Source organism: Colletes latitarsis, chromosome 7 (assembly GCF_051014445.1).
Source record: "Colletes latitarsis isolate SP2378_abdomen chromosome 7, iyColLati1, whole genome shotgun sequence".
Lineage (NCBI taxonomy): Eukaryota > Metazoa > Arthropoda > Insecta > Hymenoptera > Colletidae > Colletes > Colletes latitarsis.
Genome location: NC_135140.1, coordinates 21388853 through 21409772, shown reverse-complemented (window position 1 = coordinate 21409772; position 20920 = coordinate 21388853). Strand labels below are relative to the sequence as shown.

At 44.9% G+C, this 20920-nt stretch overlaps 1 protein-coding gene across 5 annotated transcripts in view; it reads left to right on the top strand.

The window, feature by feature from the left end:
* LOC143343479 (venom dipeptidyl peptidase 4) overlaps positions 1-20920 on the top strand; it is a 199812-nt gene that overhangs the window by 111860 nt on the left and 67032 nt on the right. For all 5 annotated transcript variants that reach the window (XM_076768423.1, XM_076768421.1, XM_076768422.1 and 2 more), the window contains one exon: positions 2354-2553. In XM_076768423.1, coding sequence (XP_076624538.1) covers positions 2354-2553 — 200 coding nt within the window. The remainder of the gene's footprint in view (positions 1-2353; positions 2554-20920) is intronic.

Below are 20920 nucleotides of genomic sequence, written 5' to 3'. Positions count from 1 at the left end.
ACAGTCCATTATAGCATCAATAATAGCAATAGCCTAACATCTAAACCCTACAATAATACCTATAACAGCTATGCTCTAATTAATATGAATACCCCTACTATCTCAACACTAGTAATTTGACACCTTATTATCTTTAACACCTACAACTTGACACAAACCTATTCAAACCCGATAACTTAATATCCATCGAAATAGTACTCTACAATCGTAATGTGCCTAATCTACATCGTGTATGCATTTCAGGATTTAGTGAAAATGTAATGTAATTTTGAACAGTATCTATGACAGTACATTTCAGTAATTTATTTTGGTACAACACAGAGTTACTGGTAAAAATATGCGAGCATTACTTTGAGGTTATCTTCTCTAGACCGTAGGAGGAAAATCAAGCGTGGCTCCTTAAGTTCTCGACCTTCTCTCGTAAATTCCTTAAGCCGCCATTTAGTTTCTAGGGAATTTAACAGCGCTACATGCGTATATCTGCTTGGCATGCGGATTCAATTCTAAAAGGGAAATAATGTAACGCACACACCGTTCTTTATTACTTATCTTTTCAACCGTGCCAACTGGATACGGTTTCAGCCAGCCTGTGCTACTCGCTATCGCTTTCTATGTATAGTCACTTTTAAAGGCCATTAGCAAATTCCGACGATACCTTTACGACCCTCATAAATATAAAAGGGTTTCGATCAATTCAATTGCTAGGCCGAGCAAGCGGGCTTGAAAATTTGTTCGTTCGTTTCAACGTATTCTTCTTCTCTGGGCGAATTTTCGTCCAACTAGCGCGCGCTAAAATATATTTTAAAAATTTTATATTGGATCGGAACTTCGTTACATATAAGTTTATACCCTTTCTTGTTCGATCCCCCAGTTTTATAGCTAATATTTTTGCAAATTAAGTAGCCCGTGCTTTCCGTCAAAACATGAAAAGCAACTCAACAAAGTTTCCCATCCGAATAGCACAGAAAGAAAAATTTAGAAATTAAACGGAAATCAGAAACGCGCATACTTGGAATTTTATTTCGCGTAAAAGAAAATATAAAAATAGCAACGTGATTAAGATTCACATGCACTTTGTTACTGCGAAACCTCAACCAGCGAACTTCCCTTGTTAGTAATCTTTCGACTATGCTTCAAGTCCAGAGCGGTAGATTGAACTTTCCATATTCAAACTTCAGTTCGAGGACCGCACGATGCAAAACCTTGAAAAGCTCGAACGAATCCTTTAACAGCATCTCGTAAACCGCTCCTCCGTCATAAAACGGAATTGAATCCATCTACATTTTTTCTCGAAACGTGTATAACTCCCCAACAAAAGCCACGCGGACGTCTATCGTTCAATTAGACGGGCAAAGCCACAGGAAGTAGCAGAATAGAGGCGTACGGAGTTGAATCGGTTATCGATTTCTTCGATCGAAATAAATATTAATCAAGCACGGAGCCAGGAGATCGGAAAGAAGGAATCCCCCGGTCCCTTCCGTGGGGATCGTTTCCTGTAACGCGGCAATCTCAACGGACATAGTACTTTGGTTTACGTCCGAGCTGCTTTTACTGCTCCTAAAATAAGGATCCTCAGGATCCTGGCGAAAGCATATATGCATTCGTGGTAATCGTGGCATTGAGAGCACGCTTGTGGCTTGGGTTTACGCGCCTTTGGCTTTGTTCGTATCGCGGCACCGGCAGTTTCTTCGAGCAATTCTGATAGAATGGATCGAATAGCTGCTTGTTACTGCACGAACCGGTATCCTCGTCCATTTATATCGCGGCGTTTTATCGACAGAGGTTACAGAATTCCAAACGATACCGACAAACGTTTCTTCTTCCCTCATCTTCCTTTGGTCTATCCACTTTCCGCCATTCCTCCAGTCCACCAATCGCGCCGGGAACCAGTTTCGTTACAGTTGTGCGTCATGGAAACAACCACGGATTCGTGTACTTGGATCAAACCCGTGGCAAACCTAGACTCGACTCGCTCCCAACTAAGCAGAATCTAATCAAACCAAAGCAAATCTAAATACGAACGATCGTAACGAGTCTGAAGCCGATCTAGACTTGGTCAAGCTGCGTCAAACCATGTCAAACGTTAGTCTAAACTAGGATATAACCTAGTCAAGTCGAAGCTTAATTAGATCCAAGTGAAATCTAAACTCGACGAAATCAATCTAAGAGAAACCAAGCCAAACAAAGTAAAACTTAAACGTCCAGTAACGTCCACCTAAAACTCCCGAATCTTCTCTCGAGACGGGAAGAAAATATTGAAACTTGGGGTCTCGCCGTTTGGTTCACCGTACAATATCTATGCAAAGTGGATTCCCAAAATGACGCTACAAATTTTTGAACGTTTTCTTTTCAGGGACGAAACATCATTGACGGCGAACGACTCCATTTCCCTGCAACTGGCGACCTGGGCACCCCGCGGCAACGCACTGGTCTATGTGTACCAGAACAACATTTATTACAGACCAGAAGCGGAAAAGCCCGTCGACTTTCAAATCACGAACACCGGTGTGTTCGGGACCATTTATAATGGAGTGCCAGACTGGGTGTACGAAGGTAAGCTTCTTTCCTGGAAATCGTCGCTGAATCCATTTTATTATTCATGAGCCATTCTATGAGCGTCTAATCGTCTTAGCTGACAGTTTGTGTAACGTGTTTAGCGAGACGTGTCAATTATGTTAAAAAGCTCGAACGAGTTATACTTAATTCGGTTTTCGCGACGAGATTCAATCGTTCGCGGCAGGCACGGAGGAAAGCAATCGATGTTTCGAAATATACCGTGAAACTTTAGGGGCATCTATTACCTATTTAGGCGACAAAGCACGTCTTGCTGAACAGGGATTGAACTTAACTTGAAACTAACGCTACTATCACTCCTAAATTATCGATAAGTACGTTCCTCGAAGTGATTACAGTGGAGATGGGAAACCTGTGGCTTAATGACCGCGCGTGTAGCCTCCCGATATAATCGCCATGGTCTTCTTGCATATTTCGTTACGATCCACCCAACTAGACCGCCTATTTGTCTTTTATAAAAACTGGTAGGCGTAAATTTATTTGAAATACCGCCAATCGACGAGTCCCTAAAGCGGTACCATTAATATATTATAAGGAATCGGTGAAGTAAATCCGACTCTGAAAGATTCCTTCCGCTCCAAGTTAGGGGGATCAAGCCAGTTAAACGACTTCTTCCTTCGGTAACAAGATATCCAGCAGTTTAAAAGATCGTTACCGTACGTCAGAAAGTTGGATCACGATGTTTGGGCCCGCGAACACGTTCCCTAATTTTTCGTAGCGTCGCTAGATAGCCTTGCTAGATTTGTGTCTGACGTCGGGGAGGGACACAGTTCCGCGAATACCACCGAGCGCATTAAACTGCGCGGTTTCAGTAATAACAGCGGTCCCGCTGTCTACCAGTTCTTCTGGAATAAACAAGCATCACACGGTTGAATTCACGTAGTTCGAAGCGGAAGCGGCGTTATCGCGACGAGCTAGTTGTGCACGCTCGCCATGAAGCGCATACTTCAAAATAAACTGGACCGCCTGTAACAACCGGTCGGCGAAAGGGGGTGGAAGGGGGAGGGGGTTTGTTCGAACGAGTCGAATGAAAGGGCGTGGGCGCGGTTTCCGAACCGCGAGCTAGCAGTTTCGCGCGCAACGAGCGTTCAATTTGCCGCGTAATTATTTTTAACGGGGCCACGGCTCCTCGAAATTTTTAATTGGCCGTTCTGCCGTGTCGCTTTTTCCCCTCCTCGGTTTCGAACCCGCGTCAAACGCGATTACAGGTATTACGGTAAACATATTTCGCGTTTCCATTTTTTTTCCTACATCGACGAGATCAAAGTAGCAGATCCGGATCCCCATCCGCAGTATTATAACTACGAACGGTTGGTTTTTGACTAGCGTCGTCTAAAGTGGAGGTATCCTATCCGGTCGTTCCTCGATGTGGCTCCAAATTGCTAGGATTAATTGCCGGTGACGGCAATTCGTTTTGTCGGGCAGTCAGTTTTCAGTTAGGAAGCTATTAGCGTTGCATCACAGATCTGTCGGCGGACAACTCCTGTGGTAATTAGGTTTCAGCGTTGTACTGTTCATTCAGGCATCGGTTAACACCTGCTAACGCTATTAGGGCTGGGGGAGCATCAGGGAGATCAGGATTGAATCAGCTGCAGTCAATAGTATTAGTCAATCAGTGCGATGCGTTCGAGCCTCGACAGGTAATGTTTAACCAGTAACGTGTGACCTACGAACATCGAGTGGTAGTTGGGGTCCAGGGACTCTACGATTTATTCTGATATCCTTTAACAGCAGAGAGACAAACGCAATGGTCAGAATTCTAGTCAACGATCACTTCAGTGGTCAGTCAATACGATGTATCTAGGCTACCCTTCGTCACAAGCATATCATCCAAGATCTTTTGCGACAATTAGACGTCAGCAGGAAGGATCAGATCAGAATTGATATAGCAAACTATCAACATGGTCTAGACGTCCTGTAGACGCTAGTAAACTCTGATGCTCAATTCGATATAAGAGCCTCGACTATGAAAGATTCTTAAATTGATGTTCACTTCTGGAGACTTGATTCATCGTCATCGTATTTGTAATTGCCGCAAATTGACTAAGATACATGTCAGCTTCCGTGATAATTAAATTTCAGGAAGCTGTAGATCAATCAAGCATCAGTTAACAGTCGTCGAAGCAGAGGGTTCAAAGAGAAGAGGATCTCACCAGTTCATATCGGATCAAAGATAGCTAGGAAACTACTAACAAAGTTTCTGGAACTCCTGCAGCCTTTACTAGATCAATCTAGCCGGCTCGACTTTTAGACATCTTCCCTAACTCGGCGGTAGACGTTTAAACTGAGCATCCGTGGTTTCTTGTCGCGTATGTCCTGCTCGAGTGTAAAGATTCTCAAGTGAATCGTTTATCATCGTCGTATCGGAACGAGTGAATCGCTGTAATCAATCGCGTATTAGGCAAATGGTGTAATACATTTAAGCCTGATCGAGCAACGTTTACTCAGACATATATCAGTCGCTTCGTCTCGTACCAATTAGGCTTCAGATCGATCAGACATCGGTTGGCAGTCGTAGATGCGATCGGGAAGGGATGAAAGGGATCAGGGTGCAATCAGTCGTGCTTCCCAATCAATCGATGAGTAAATGTTGCCGAAGTGGCTCGATAAACCGTTCGAATTCGGCATTTTTTCGGCCGGTCCTTGGAGCATCTCTTAAAGTGGTATCTCGTCCAAGTCTGAACACTGTCGGGTCTCGCGAATCTAGTCGTCCTCTGTGCGGTAACGCCACTCGACGCATCGACCCCAGAAGCAATTAACAGGCCACGGGCTCCGAGGGGGCAAAGAAATCCCCGGTCGAATCGCTGTTATCGCGAGCGGGCTAACACGATCCCTCTGACGAGTCGAGAACGCGCCGCAATATTTTTTCGTCGGCCCTTTAGCGACACGTCGGCGCGCTTTGTACGTGTGCCGGATGAGTTTTCACCCCGGAACCGGGAACAATAATATGTGCCGCGGCCGTAATTCACACAGCTGATGCTCGGGGGGACGTTGCACGCGTTTGCATATTCCTGAGCCTTCATCAGCCGCGTCTCCCTTTCCCCGTGTCGTTCTTCGCCTCGTGTTTCGCTAAATCGCGCGGCCGCCCGGCGACGAGCTAACGCGGATGAAGCATAAAAATTCATCAGAGCAGCCAGCCGCGGAGAAAGGAACCAGAGGAGACTTTTTCACCCCTTTCTGGGGCTGGCCTGATTCGTCGCCGCGCGTTCAATGGAGTCTCCTCGGCTCTGTAAATATTTAAACACGCTACGGTATTAATGTTGCCTCGAATCCGGTTGCCGGTACTCCTTTCGGACGGTTTCCGCAACCTGACATCCTACCTACGATTCAATCAGACGCTGGATGGACCCGGGCAAACCTCGTTTTGTATTAATTGCGCGCCGATTGTCCCCTATTCAGACGAACTGCGATCGATCTTAGACAAGGATTGTTCGATTGTCACCAAGATTGAATCAGGAGTGGGAGGAGTTGCTCGTTTGTTTGCTCGCCAACTAACCTAGCCCTTACGTATCGTTGCCAGACTTACGAATGTATCGCTTTAACGGAAGGTAGAAACACCTTGGTACCAGGACAGCCAACAAACTAGAAACCAAATAAGCGTCCTGTGGACTTAGGGAGATGGATCTACCGTGTTTAGTTTAGGTGTCATCCTACGTTCTTTGCTAGATTTTTAAGTGGGACCTGGGTTTGATCGATCCATCGGTGTAATGCATCCGGGTATCAGACCGTTTAATCAGAGGTGTGGCAGTTACTAAGTCTCGAGGTAACCAAGTTTCGGTAATCCTCGGTTCATTCGTCAATTAACACAGTTGCTAACGCAATTAGCCAGGCGTCAGAGAAATCAGGACCCAATCGCATCCCTTTAGGATACTGACAGTTTGGAAACTACCGACAAAGTCTAGGCATCCCGTTCGATAGAAACTTTCGGTAAATTAAACTTATAATGTTCGTTAAGCGACACATGCCAATTTTGATGGAACTTTGCACAATTGGATCGACCCTTAAACTATCAAAGTAGAACCAAACAAGTACGACGGTACTTTCAATCCTCCTCCTCCGTTAGACTTCATACTAGAAAAATAGGTAGACGTTTGATCAGGGTATTTGAGATCCTATGCTACTCGCGTTTGTAGAAGTCGATAGTCAATTCATTAGTCACTCAGTGCGATGGGTTCAGCCATCAGCGAGCAACGTTTGATCAGAGATATGTCAGCTGCTAACTCTTGCGATATTCAGGCTTCGGTAATCTACAATTCGTTCGTGCATCAATTAACACGGTAGCTAACGCAATCAATGAGGCATCGGAGAAATCAGGATGCAGTCAGTTCCCATCAGGACACGGAGGGTTGGCCAACTATCGACGAAGTCTAGACGTCCTGTGGTGTTCGATAAACAGTCACAGTGAATACAACGTGGACGTCACCCTAGACAAATAGATGTACGCTTGAACAGAGCATCTGAGCATCCATGTTCTTACTCAGTTCGCTACACCAACGTAACGTACAAGCAATTTGACGGAGTTTGACGGGCTTTGATGAGAACTTGCATTGTCTTTGACGTAACTTAATTATCGGATTGCCTAAAAATTCCTAAAGCAAGGCGTAGATCGGAGGATATGCGAGACGGAATCTCCCCATTCATCGTCATCCCGTCGTTGGAAGTGGCTTCATGATTGTCACCGTCAGACGCATTGTCCGGGTCGCGCGTTGCACGAGACATTTCCCCTCAAACAGCCGTTCTAGGACGTTTCCACGCGCCTCTGTGCTCGAATGATTTTTATACGGGGTGGATTGCGACGCGTTCCGACGGGGACGTCGATAAAGTGTCAAAGCGTCGACGAGAGGCGTGCCAGGAACTTTTCAACAGCCTGTATTTTGTTCCGCGTCAGCCGGAGGACTTTCTTGCTGACGACATACTTTATCCAGTTCCCCTGGAGCGCGGCTCCAAGGATTTCGTCGGCAAGAATTTAGGATAAAGGCTGATTTACACACGCCGCGGGCGTCCTGGTGCCCCGACCGACCGTCCCGCGCCCATCGATTTCCACCTTCCGTGAAACGTATGTATCTGTTTTAGAGCGCCGCCTCTATAAACTCAATCTGCCAACGACCGGATGGGATTCATCGCGAGTAATGCATATGCAAAGTGACAGTAAAATATTGTTTTCGGGCCGTGTACGATCCGGGGAACGCTAAAAAATGGTCGTCCGTTCGCCGCACGTGTGTGAACCGACAGTGTAAATATCGACGTTACGCGGGGACAAATGTTTACCGGCGAAGGATATCGGGTTATTTTTTGCCCGGCAAAGAAGCTGCTATCGTGAAAAAGGCTTGTCAGGGATTAATTGTGAGCCAGGATCGGATCAAGCTTTTCCAAAGGATCGCGTATCCACAAATTTTTATTATGCCAGGGTCAAATTAAGGGCTGGTCACCCTGGTGACGTCCAAGAGGGTTGCGTTGACGAATTTTTTCTGACTCTACCACGCGTTCGATTCGGATAACTTTTGTTTCCATGAATAAAACATACGATACGCCTTCGGGAAATATTTTTTACGCCCACGTTGGGTCCAAGGATACAAAATGGCGTCTAGTATACTAGGCCTACTTCCGGCTTGCTTTGAGGATTCCTTCAGACGTTTCTTGGATCTTTTCGGGGTTCTTTTAGGCCTGTTTAGAATCTACTTTAGAACTCTCTTGAAGTCTATGTTTGGTCCTCGCCTTTTAGGTCTTCGTTTGAATCCTTTTGAGGCTCCTTTCAGTCTTCGTCGTGATTTCCGTACGACTTTTTTTTAGGGTTTTTGACCTCGTTTTGAAAAATCCGTCGTATCTTTTGAACCTCTTTCAACTCTAACCTCCTCGTTTCCTCGAGCTCCAATTTTTCAAATCACGGAAAGAAAGGCTCCTTTGCAGAGCTGAAGGTTACCCTGTGCTCGAAATGTTTAGTCATCTTCATAATGCACTACGAGAATGCGGATTCTGGTTAAACATTCCCCACTAGCGGTACTAATATTTGTCACTTTGTTTGCGCGCCAAAGTAACATATGCATCAAGGCATTAACTTGGAGATCCCACGGCTGCGTCCACGCATCCCTTTAATCCCAGCTGGTATTAAATTTGTACGAACCGGATTTATATAACGCGGCCGTGTACAAGGAGCGCGAGTGCCACGAGTTTTGACGAGGGTTAACAGTATTTCATTAGCGGCATTAGAAGCTTGAAAATGACCGTGACTGTCGGGGAACGCGGACAAAATTGTGGCAAGTAAAGTGCCTTCTGTTCCTTTGTTACGATTATAATGTCAAGAAGCTCTGGAAGCTGTAACTAACCTAGGACGGAAAATTAGGATGTGTTGGACGTTGCTCGTTGGTTGATGAATGTTGAATGTACCGTGCTGGTTTCCGGAAAATTGAGTGTTAAATATTGTACACTGACTGTTAAATAATAAACCTAGGGTGTCGTCTGTTGAATGTTGAATGCAGGTTGTTGGTTGCTGCGATTGTACTGGTTGATCGTCAAATAGCGAACAGGGACTGTTGGTTGCGACTATCATTTTCATTTCCATGCTTCCTTCGCACACGGCACACGCGAACGAAATGCAAGGCACGTATGAAATAGGAATTATACTGCAGCGTTGATTAGGCTATTCGTGATCTTTGTAGCGATGTGACGGCAGATTGGGTCCCCGTACGCAGCGGACGCGACGACGATGAAACAAGGAATGGAAAAGACACGGAACATCAAAACGTCCGGTCGACAGCTAGGGAAATAAAACTTAGTTAATTACCAGAGTACTGGGAGACCGTTAAATTAAGTTACTTAACAAAACACACGAGAGAAGTTACGAGGATTCGTCATTTCTCGAGGTTTACTCTCATCTACGTGCTCAATGGAAATATTACGGGGACTGGTTTGCGAGATTTTGCCAGCGTTTGTCGAGTAACTTCTCTAATAAAAATTAAGCAACCGTGCCTTCCTGTTCGAATATACTGTTATCAAAAGTTGCTTCGAACCGGTGGATAGGACAGCGGATATTTGGTCGCGGTTTATCTTTAATTAATCGAATAGCTTAAAAAGGTCGACCGGCCCTCCGGAACGAATGTTGTAAAATACCCTGACGTCTGTTTTGAAATTCAAAGTGCAAACATTCTTCCCTGCACGTTCGTTGCTTGCAAATTTCAGGCTGTCCTGGTTTTCCACCGGCGCTATAATTAATCAGAGGTAGCAGATGCAGAAGTGAGTCCGATGATTTAAGTAGCCCTCCCGAAAGCCGCAGCCCGTGGCTCGTTCTATTCTTGCATACAGAAAATATCGTTCGCGATCAACAAGACCGGATTTTCCGCCCTCGTGTTTAACATATCCGTTAGTTAAAACAGACAACCCGATATTAAGTTCGAAATACGACACCGTTCGCTAAATCGAAGTGCACGTCGCGCGGAGCAGCGATCCGATTCGTGCTCGAGAACGGATAGCGTTCTTCCGGCGGCGGCTGGTTAAGGAGCGACATTCTCACAAATTTTGGCAATAAATTGCAAGGAAGCGTGGAGCGATGGCGCGTACGGTTTCGCGAGGATATCCGGTAGAAGCGTTATAAACGTCAACGCAATTTCTGTCCCCGTCGAAGTACGTAGGAACGCGATAGCAATTCGCCGTCTTCGTTGGAACTTCGATCCCTCATTGTTTTTCTTCAGGGAAACGGAGAAGTATCGCGATCCTCTCTACGACTCAATATATCTTCCTCCTTGACAACGTTCGACCGGTCCGCCGTATAATGCGCGCGGAATATCTCCTTCCATCCGCGCTCCCGCGGAAATTCGTTCCTCGAGTCTCGAATATCGGAGACAGGAGACGATGTTTGCTAACGTGTAACGTCGTCAACCGTTCCTGGTTGCTTCCTCCCTTCTTCTTATCGTATATTCGACCCGGAACGGGAACGGACTTTCATCGATTCGCAATTTCTCTACGATTATTTTTTGCTGGACGTGGTTCGTCCCTACGTCTGACGAGTGTCAGTAAGTTTGGACACTTTTTGACTGAGGTTAAAGAGGATTCTATGGGGTAGGATGATGTTCAAATTTACTGACAAGACTTGGAAACTCGAAGATTGGATGCCTAAATTTTTCGGCGAAAACAAAAAATTTCAGATCGTTCTAAAAAAATTATTTTCAGTTGCGAGGTTCGATTACAATCATTTTTGGTCGATAGACATACCCCTGAAATTCTACGCACTTTCGAGAAAAAAATTCATTACCGAAAATACAATGTCTGACCGTACATTGATGTTTCTCCTGAAATTTCATGCGTACGTTCCGAAAATCATAACTTCTGAACGGATTGGAGGATTTTAATGTTTCGAAAGGCAAACAACGCGTATTTTAGTGAAGAATATTTAGAAATTCTTAGACCTTCCTCTTGGCATTTCCTCTAAAGGTAAATCATGCTCAAACCTGCTCCAATCAGTTCTGGGGTTCACGAAAGTCCTTTAAGACTTAGCTCTTTCTAACTCCTGAGTAGTTCTAGCGCTAAGCCAGGCTTCCTCATTGAGAGTCAACGAGTTTACCAGTATGAATTCATCAACCAAACGTATATGAATATGTAAGAAACTCTCAGCTCTAGCAGTTCGATAATACTAAAGAGAGTCCAACTAGGTTTGGGGGCGGTGGACACAAGTCTAAATTGTAATAATTCTGAACCAGAACCATGTCGGGGAAAGCTCTAATGTTCACACCGAAACCAATCGTTTTATTTGTTTATTAAGTTTGTTAATTAAGTTCTAGCTTCTCCTAAATCCTTGATAGTTACCACAATCAGTCCTACTTGCTAGAACCTTTTTACTTTTCGACGAGACTATTAATAATAGTTTCTAAAATATTTTCTGTTAAACTTACGATTTCCTCCCTTCCACCTCTCTTAAAGCGTTAGACTTATGGTTTTCTCCTGTCACGGGTTTGAATCCAGCTGGAGACATTTTTCAGATATAATCTTTCCATTTCCCGTGACAAAAGAGACACCATATCATTAATCACGAAGATAAGGGAGACCGTAACTTTAACATAAAATATCTCATAAACTAATAACCGTCTGCAACCGAAACCGGGTATCATTAGCTTCAGTCTGTCAAGCTGTACAATCGTGCGAAAGCTCGTAAAAAAAATTTGTTTTGTTCTCGGCCCTTTTAGCCTGAATCAGATAAAACGGGCGCTTGACGAGCATAATCGTAGAATTTGGAAAGAAACCGACGCTAAATCCCAGCGAAATGACTCTGTCACGCATGCAGGTGCCCGGAAAGCTGGCGTAGTTGCGCGCCAGCAATAATTGTCACGTCAGCTTGCACCCCGGTCGTCCTAAACGGTCGAGAAATTATTCAAAATACGGCTGGTGACGTGTATGTGTTGGGTGGCATCGTGTCGTCGGGCGCGACGGAGAACAAAGGAGAGATATACTGCGTCGGAGGGAAGAAAGGCAACGGTACCGGACGTAATTCGTGAAATACGATTCCCTGGCTCGGGGTAAACAAATATTCGTCCCCCCGTTATTTTTCATTTACTGCTTATCGGGAATTCCGGCGGACAGCAAATATCCTGCCAATCGGTTCCAGCCAATTGCGGTACGCCGCTTTAAACCGATAAAACTGATTCGATTATAGGAGATGCGAGCTGACGCTTTATCGATTGTCAGCTAACACCTAGCAACCGGTTGCCGGTTATTTAACGGAAAATGCTAATGTCCCCGGTTTCCCGATTCTCCAACGGGGGGAAATTACCGTCGGTGGTCGACGACAGGATTACGCCACCGGTTGGGAAAAAAGTTTTTTTCACTCGCGATAACCCGAAGGAACCGTGGTTGTTTCGGGAGGTTGGGTAGTCCGGGGTCTGATGCAACGCTGATGAAGAGAAGTCGCTACGACGGTCTGCGCTACGCGATACGTGGACATTATGATAATAATATGGAGATGAGTGCTAATACGTTTATTATACTGGTAATTTAAGCAGCGTCGCAGACGAACGGCTTGGCGAACGCGACGGGGGGGAGGAGTGGACGAGAAATATCTTGTTTGGCGGTATCTTGGGCGATACCTTGGGCGTGGGCAATTCATAATCCGGTTTAATAATACTGACAAGAATTAGTAACGTAATACGAGGCAAACGAAATTTATCGGTTCCGTGGTATATCCAAAATTGTAAACATACCGGCATCGATAATTCACGAATCGTTGATAGAAACGAACCTTTCGTAAAGTTTTTAATAACTGGGGATGATAAATGGATTCCACACGACGTTCCTTGGTAAAAACGTTGCTGGACTGATAAAGAAGGACCGCAACGTGTCTCAAGCCAGATTTACATCCTCGTAAACTTCTTCTGTGCGTTTAATGGGGTCACCAAGGCATTTTAGGTTTTAAATTGCGGCCAAAACACTGAACTATCGCTTCTGATATCCAAGGCAGACATGAAACATTTCCAAACATTTTCAAACATTTTCAAATGTGTCTCGACCGATGCTTCTGTTAAGTTACTCGACAGAAGCTGGTCTTACCGGGCAAACAAACCACCCTCCAACTCTGGTCGTATGTTGGTAAATAGTTCATCATCGCGTAAACGACGGTCGCGTTCAGGCAAACAGGAAATCAGTCACCAAAGTATACCAATTATATCATCCAGCCGTGAACGAGTCAAAAGCAAAGGAGCTCGGGAGCGTAGTTCAATCTCCCGTACACTCGATCATCGTGTTCTTGTAATTACAGAACGTTCTGATCTCCACAAAACGTCGCCAGAGCGCGTATAATTGAGGGGACGGAGCGAGGGAGTTTTCATGGTATCGATACAAGCTATGTAAGACGAAAATCCGAGCTTTCAGCGTTCTCTTTTCCCTTTCTCTTTTCCTTCTCGTCCCCGACGGCGATGGATGTGACATTAATAGAACGACGAGGATTCAGAGAAATTCTTTTCTCCAAATCCGTTCTCGCTAATGGAACCTCCTTTCCACGAGATTCCGATTTCTGATCGAGTTCCCTCACTTCCCCGTCTTCCTCCCACGCGTGAGAGTACACTCTGTTCAGAAAGATATCTATCAGCCGCGATTCAACGCTCGAAATACATAACTCACGTTTCGAGAGATCCTCCTGCACTTGCAGCAATTCATCGAATCACTTCTACGGCCTCGAGAGTCCTCTGAACGATGACGCGTCCCTCTCTGCTATAAATGTGCGCCGGGAACAGAGAATCGAGAGAAAAGAGACGATCGAAGACGTCTTCTTACTCTCCGAGTGAAATGCTTATAGTGCACACACTATTACCTCGTTATTTGCATCGATTCGCGTTACGGATACGTGCAACTCGGTTCCGGTTGCCGTCAGCTGTGTAACTGAAACGCCATTCGAGTCAAATAGAATCTGTTGAACTCGATTTGATTGCAAGAAAATGACGGAAAAACATTTTCCTCGAGTGGAAAACCATTATGGATATTTTTCCTATAAATTCGTCGTGTCGTTTCTCCTCTTTCGTTAAAACGAAATGTATTCATCGTCCGTTGTCGATACGTCTCGTGCTACTCCTGTCATCCTCACACCTTCCCGGGCTCTCCTTTCCCCTCAAAGTGCTGTTTATATACTGTCTTGCTCCTCTTTCCTTTGTTTCAATTGCATTTGCTCCGAGACTCATCAGCTTGTACTCTGTTTTTTTCTATCGTAAGCCCGCTAAGCGCTTGCCAATCTTCTAAGATAAAGATTTGTTGATCTTCGCAACAAAGATCTTGCAAGCCTAAACCAACTTCTGGAGGTAAATATTACCCCGACAGGATGGTCCATTTCTCTGCCGATGAGCCGACAAGTCCGGAAAGGAGGGTCAACTGTACTGAAGTCAATATTACTGTAGCAAAAACTTTATTGCTGTTGACTTAGCGACTCCTAAAAGCCTTAATATAAACCAGAAACGTTGACCGAGGTTCCTTCACCTCCCAGACTACTTCTGTAAGTTAGCCTATAAAAATGTTGGGATTCTCAGAGAGTCTCCAGCAGCGCTTGCTACTTTCGTAACTAAAGGGTCAGTGAGATTCTTTCATCGTAGGTCCCTTCGATCTCTACGACAGGGTTAACTAAGCATTGTTTCTATCAAATCCTCAAGACTCTAAACCTTCTACGTTTCCAAAGTTGTTTATAAAGGATATTAACTGGTAGACCTCAGCAGTGCCGTGTAAACGAGGTTTTAATTGCACAGCTGCTACCCACTGGAGCCGACAGTTGCTCGAACCGAAGAAACATAAACAGCAGTGATTTCGTCCCCGCCGCAGATTGATGCAAGAAGCGTGGCAGTGCTCCATCTTCCAGCCACCAAGAATGCTCGCGCATACAGTAACCCGGATTCAGCGTATTTTCAACAAAACATAATGAGACTCTCGGAACGTTCAGGGAATATCCAATGTAGAGAAAGCAACCGATTGCAATCAGCTCGGTGGCCAACCACTCGGTGACCAGTCACCGAACGGAGTCGAAAAAGGGTGCACCGGAAGAGACTAATTAGGAATAACAAATGCAAACGGGTCAATGACTGAATATACAACTCGCCCGTTGAAATATCGGTTCAGGAAAGAACGCCGCCATTGATTCCGCGGAGGGACGTCATACTCCGGCCTGCCACTCCCCTCGTATGCAATATCCCCGCAGTCAATAACATCTTCCGGACATTTATGCAATGCCTAGGGTCGCTATCGGCCGGCGTCCACTGGATATCCAGCGCAAACGTTGCATGCATACTGAATGGCCGGCCGCACAATAGCCACTTTTCGTGCGCGAAACTTAACCTGCATGCAGTGTACGCCGGAAACGTTATCTGGTCCGGCGACGTATGGACGCGGTGTCGAACCTCGCCGATATATGCAGGAGATCTAGCCAATAGCTTCTGATCGACCACCGAGTTGGATTTGTCAGATCGGGTATTTGCGAATGCCGTGGGTGTGTATCGGTTCCGAAGGTGGAGCTTCCGGTTCACTGAATACGCTGGAGTTTGGTCGGTTGACCTCCTTGCGATCCCAAGAAACGTCTATTTATACTACTCGGAGCCTGGAATTAAAATCATTCTCGTTTCGAAGTTGCTAGTTGACTCTGTCAAGTGGATGTCCTGAGAGATGTCCTCAAATCATTGAGGATTCTAGGATGAAGACTCGGTGGACAAATGTCATTCCTAAGCAGCAAACGTAGGCCTCTATTAACCTTGCTAAAAGGCTACGATTGAAATTGTTTAAGCGAGGATTTAAACCACTCGGCCAAATGTGGAGTCCTCTTTGTTGAAGTTTCTATGGACATGTGTGATCTTCTTGATCCATTGCATCAGCGAACCTATCAAACGACAGTCTCAATATGTAAATATATTACTTGCTCAGTGGAGATGTGCCTTCTAGAGAAGATGGATGTGCCGAGACTGATGTGTAGACATGTACTGTTGTGGATTTGTTTACCTATGTACTATGTTTCGATTAATTTCCGGCGCTGCAGGATCTTCCTTATCTCCCGTATGCTCTAAAACGAGGTTGATCCAGCTCGGTTCAGGGAACAGGTAGAGAGGCACCATGGAAGCGCATCGATTATTAATAAACAGCTCGTGATGGAACGGAAGTAAGTCGTACGTTAGGAAATGGGTCGTCACGCACCCGGGGCGAGTCGTATTTTAGCAAATAGATCGTTACGCAGCGGATACAAGTCGGAGTGTAGCAAATAGAACGTCATCCAGCGGAAACAAATCGTGTCATAGCGAATAGGGTCGCCGGCGAACACCGGAGTCATATCTTAGCAAATAGGTTGTTATCCGACTCGTGTTCTGGCAAATGGGTTGTCGATGAATCGAACTAGAATCTAGAATAAATATTTATTGTTATCACATAATGGAGCCGAATCGATAGTTCAGAGATTCACTGCCGTAGATGGACAAACACGAGCCTTGTTTTAGTAAATACTGCTTGTTTCTACGTTGAAGGGGCGATTGCTCAAAAGAAAGAGTATATTATAACGTTAATCGATTATCGATCAAATAGAGTAGCCTAACAGAAGCAAGCCCTATCCTAGAGAATTGATCGCCATCTAGTTGGGTCGCATTTAAATTTAATCATAGGAGTTCGATGCAAATCCGAAATTTGTTTTCCGATAACTTATCCGGTCCTAGGGTTAGCGACCATCATCGTAACAGGTACCCCCAACGTGTACTCTTGATGAACAGAGATTCGAGGCATCTCGGCAGGTGGAATTAATTGCAATCGCGAGAAACTTCGCGGAATCTACAGTCTTCGCCACCATTAAAGCGTTCGAAACTTCCATAGTGTCTCGCAGACTCGTTCGATGCTCGAATGTCTTGTACCCCGAGTCAGCGTCAACGTCAGTGCGATGTTGTATTGTTCGACCAAGTTCATTCAACCGATACAGTTGTAACGTTGCAGCTAAGCTCACTTCAACGCGTGATAGTTTCACCCCGGCGGCGACCCTTGCTCCGGCGATAGTTTGAAACATGAATATTCCGTGATGCGTATCTGTTACCCATTTTGACTGCCAGCGATCGTAAGTCCTTCCATTGTGACGCGACTCCCGACGACGAGGAGCCCCCCTCGACTTTTACGCCATTTTCCAACGCATTTAGCCAGAAATAGCGGCACTTTTGAAGTTATGAAATTATTACGTGCGGCGGAGCACGAAGAATTACGGGAGTCGCGAGAAATGAATAATTTAAAAAATCAATAACGTTTCAACTCGTAAAATACGTGGTCGTGTCGGATTTGGCGGGAAAACTTGAAACATACGTTTTATCGTCGAATTATTTATTCTCGCGCCGAAGGAAACTTTTTAATATTCAACTGAGTCGAGCGAGCGACAATATTTTACAGAATTTTTTTGTAAATATATTAATCGATATATCTGTATTGCGTTATCCCTTAAAAAATGAGAGAATCGGGGAATGATTAAGGAAATATGCATAAAAAATATAATAATTGGAAAAATTATTAATGTTTCAACCGATTAAATACGGAATCGCGTCAGTTAAGAGCAGAAAATGGTAAAATTGTATTTCATCGTGACAATTGACATTACTTTGAAAGAAAAATTTTAATACGTGGAATGATTTCGTTAAAAGAAGAATTATGAACCGCGAGGGAATTTACCATATTGTGAAATTTAATCTTGCGGGAGGAAAGTTTATTACGAATCGACGCGTTACATGCGAATGGTCAACGAAATCATTCGACGAAGGCATTATTACGATGCCGGATAACAGAACTGTCGGTCAATCAGAATGACCATTAATTATCGCAGCGCAAAAACGGAAATCAGATAATTGGATTTCTGCCGCGTATTGGCCTGGCGATGTATTAACGATCGAATTATGAGACAATTGATAATCATTCATGTATCATCAATCATTCAAGCACCGTGCGAGGCATTAGTTGAATCAGTGCGATTATTATTAATTGGGAGTACTCGTCGGTTCTAAAATAATCTGTCTTTCGGTCAAAGAAAATCTGTCCAACGAATAATAAGCTTTGTTTCAATGTTAATAGTCCCCCTTTGTTCGATATTATTTTCCAATAAATGAATCCGTGACGCATAAATGTAAGGATATTGTTTTATTTTCGGCCGATTACATTAATTTTGAAGCTTCAACTTACGGGGAACAATGTTTAAATATTGTTGCCAACGGAAGAACCATGTGTCGCAGTTTGAAACCGGTGCTTTTAAAATATTTTCCTAGATTATTAACGCTTCCATTGCGAGAATATTCACTACACCGTGAATCGGAGCGACGATCGAAATTTATTTCCACGTTCTACGTGGAAATCGCGACTCTGCAGTTTTTTTTAATTTACGTGTGAGCGCATCAAAAAGAGTGACACGGCGTTTTGCGTTTACGTGGCATTCCAAAGTGAAGTGATCCGAATTAAATAAAAATCCGGATGGACGAGACATTCCTGCTTTCGAAGCACTATTTTACAGCCTTGACCCACTTCACGTTTGCAAATTGGTAGAAATATCATATAGTTTTATAGTTTTATAAGTGGAAATGCGGCTTTATGTGGCGCGGATTTGAAGTCTAAGCGCTCTCTAAGTGGTTGGTACTGTTACATTTTGGCATATCAATTCTTGTCAAAGTTGCACGACTTTTCGGCTCGATTGTTCGCTTAAAATTCTACAAATAAGTGGGAATGGGGCTTTATGTGATTATTCATCGCCAGTGATATTGTATCTTGTATTGTAAGGGTATAACTCTTTGGTTCGCTTGGAATAGCAGTCAGAAGTGAGAATGCGGCTTAAGGCCATCCTTTCTAAGAATCGAATAAGTGAGAAAGTGGCTTTACGCTGCACTCAAGTCCGTACAATATCACATTTTACATTCCCAGTATCTGTCTGCCCCTTTCGATCAGTGAGAGCGATACGAGCAAGTGCGATCGCGGCTTTAGGTCGTGCAAATCAACCCTAAACGATCCCCGAGAGAGATGACAAATGAACGTCGACCAACAGCGAAACGGCAGGCTAATATCTCAGGAAATTCGTTCGGAAAGGATTCGCCTGACGAAGGAGCATCATGGTCCGACGAATCAAGGGACACAGGCGGCGGAGGAGGGGGGGCATTAAAATGTAAAACGAAGTGGCTTCGTGCTCCTCGGCGAAAACCAGGAATTACACGAAACTCGGCGGGAACACGAGGTGGAAGCCGTGAAACCGACGCGAACAACGACGTCGCGGCGGCTGAATCGCTTTAAGTTTAATAACGACGGCGCGAGAGTCGCGTCCAAGCGTGGAGTTTTTAATTAAGAATGGTGGCCGAAAGTGCTGAAGACTTTCCGCGTTGTGACATCATAAAATACGCAAAGAGACAAGGAGCAAGGGGGGATTGGAGATGGAGGGCACGGAAGCCCAGTGTCCTCGACACCGACCACAAAACTTTTTCCTTTCGAGAAATTCCGTCGTTAGCCCCACGGGGCGAACTGGGTCGAACCGTAATGGAGACGTAATGCTCGAGTAAAACAGCTTTTACTCGACCCGCGGGAATTTCATTTAAACATCCTTTGTGACGCGCGAGACGTCCCTGTTTAATAATCGCTCTTTGATGGCTCGATAGCGTTCCCTCCGAACGAATAAATTTTCAATAGATTAGAATAGACATCGATCCTTTGATTCTTCGTCGATTGATTCCCGTTCTTTGGTCAGCTCTTTGCGGAAACGTTATCGTTTCAAGTTGCGCTCCGGTTAATCAATCGGGTTCGTCGTTGTTTCCAGAAACGCTTGGTTCGCGAGAACTTCCGACGAAACGGGTCACGCACCAGGTCAGAGTTTCTAGGAACGTTGCCATTCTTCGACGTTAAAAAAATTACACTCGAGTCTCTTTAAGGTTTTCCGCCGGCGGGGTTCCTTTGTTCCGGGAGAAAAGAAGTCCAGTCCGGCCATCGAATAGAGCCAGCGAGTATGGAAACAAGAATAGTGACGTTAACAATCGAGAAGTGCAACGGAGTCAGAGGGCGAAACGGTTTCCCGCGCTACAAAAGCGATAGCTCGGCGAGACAAGGAGATCGGGGGTAAGGAGGGGAAAAAGAACGGAGAACTCGTTGCCTTTTCGTTCCCGTAATTCAGTTTAAGCAAACTTTTAAAATCCGGAGGAATCCAGGCCACGAGGGAGGCGTTCCTGACGGATTCGCGTGCATTCCTGCACGATCCGCCGTAGATTTTCGCAACAGTCGCGCGCATCCGGCTCGATAAAGTAACGTGGCGTGGATTCCGGCACGTGCTGCTAGCATTAGGCTCTTAAAAGAGGGGAATTCGTTCCTTCCTCCCGGGAAGAAGTCACCCGCCCCCGCGCCCGGCCGAGGATCTTGCAACGGAACGAATTTGTTAAGGAATGTTGTAAGGAATGATCTCGTAAATTGTGACGAAAACGTTTTGACCCGGGTCTCTCTGATCATCTTGGTTATTGCACTGCTAAAAGTCAACGAGTCACTAGTTTATTAGCGAGGATTCTCAAAGCTTTCATATACCTAGAACACCCTGTCAGTCTCACGCAGAGTTAAGCTAGAGTGCAGAAAGGTATTCACGAAGAGATGAGAGAGTGGTGGTGCAGGAGTAGCTGAAACGTTAATAACGGAAGAGTACTGAGTCATTTAATTGGTAGGAATCTAAAAGCAAGACTTCTCATAAGGCTTGGTCTTATTAGCAATAACACTTTTAGTCGATCAGAGTTCACTTGTTAAGTTGGTGCATCCAATCATGAGCGCCGAAGATGTTAAATTTTAATAAAGGTCCTGACAGTAATAGACTTTCCAGCGTGTCAAAGTTCAATTACCATTAATTCGAAACGCTCTGCACCGATTACGCGGTCACAGT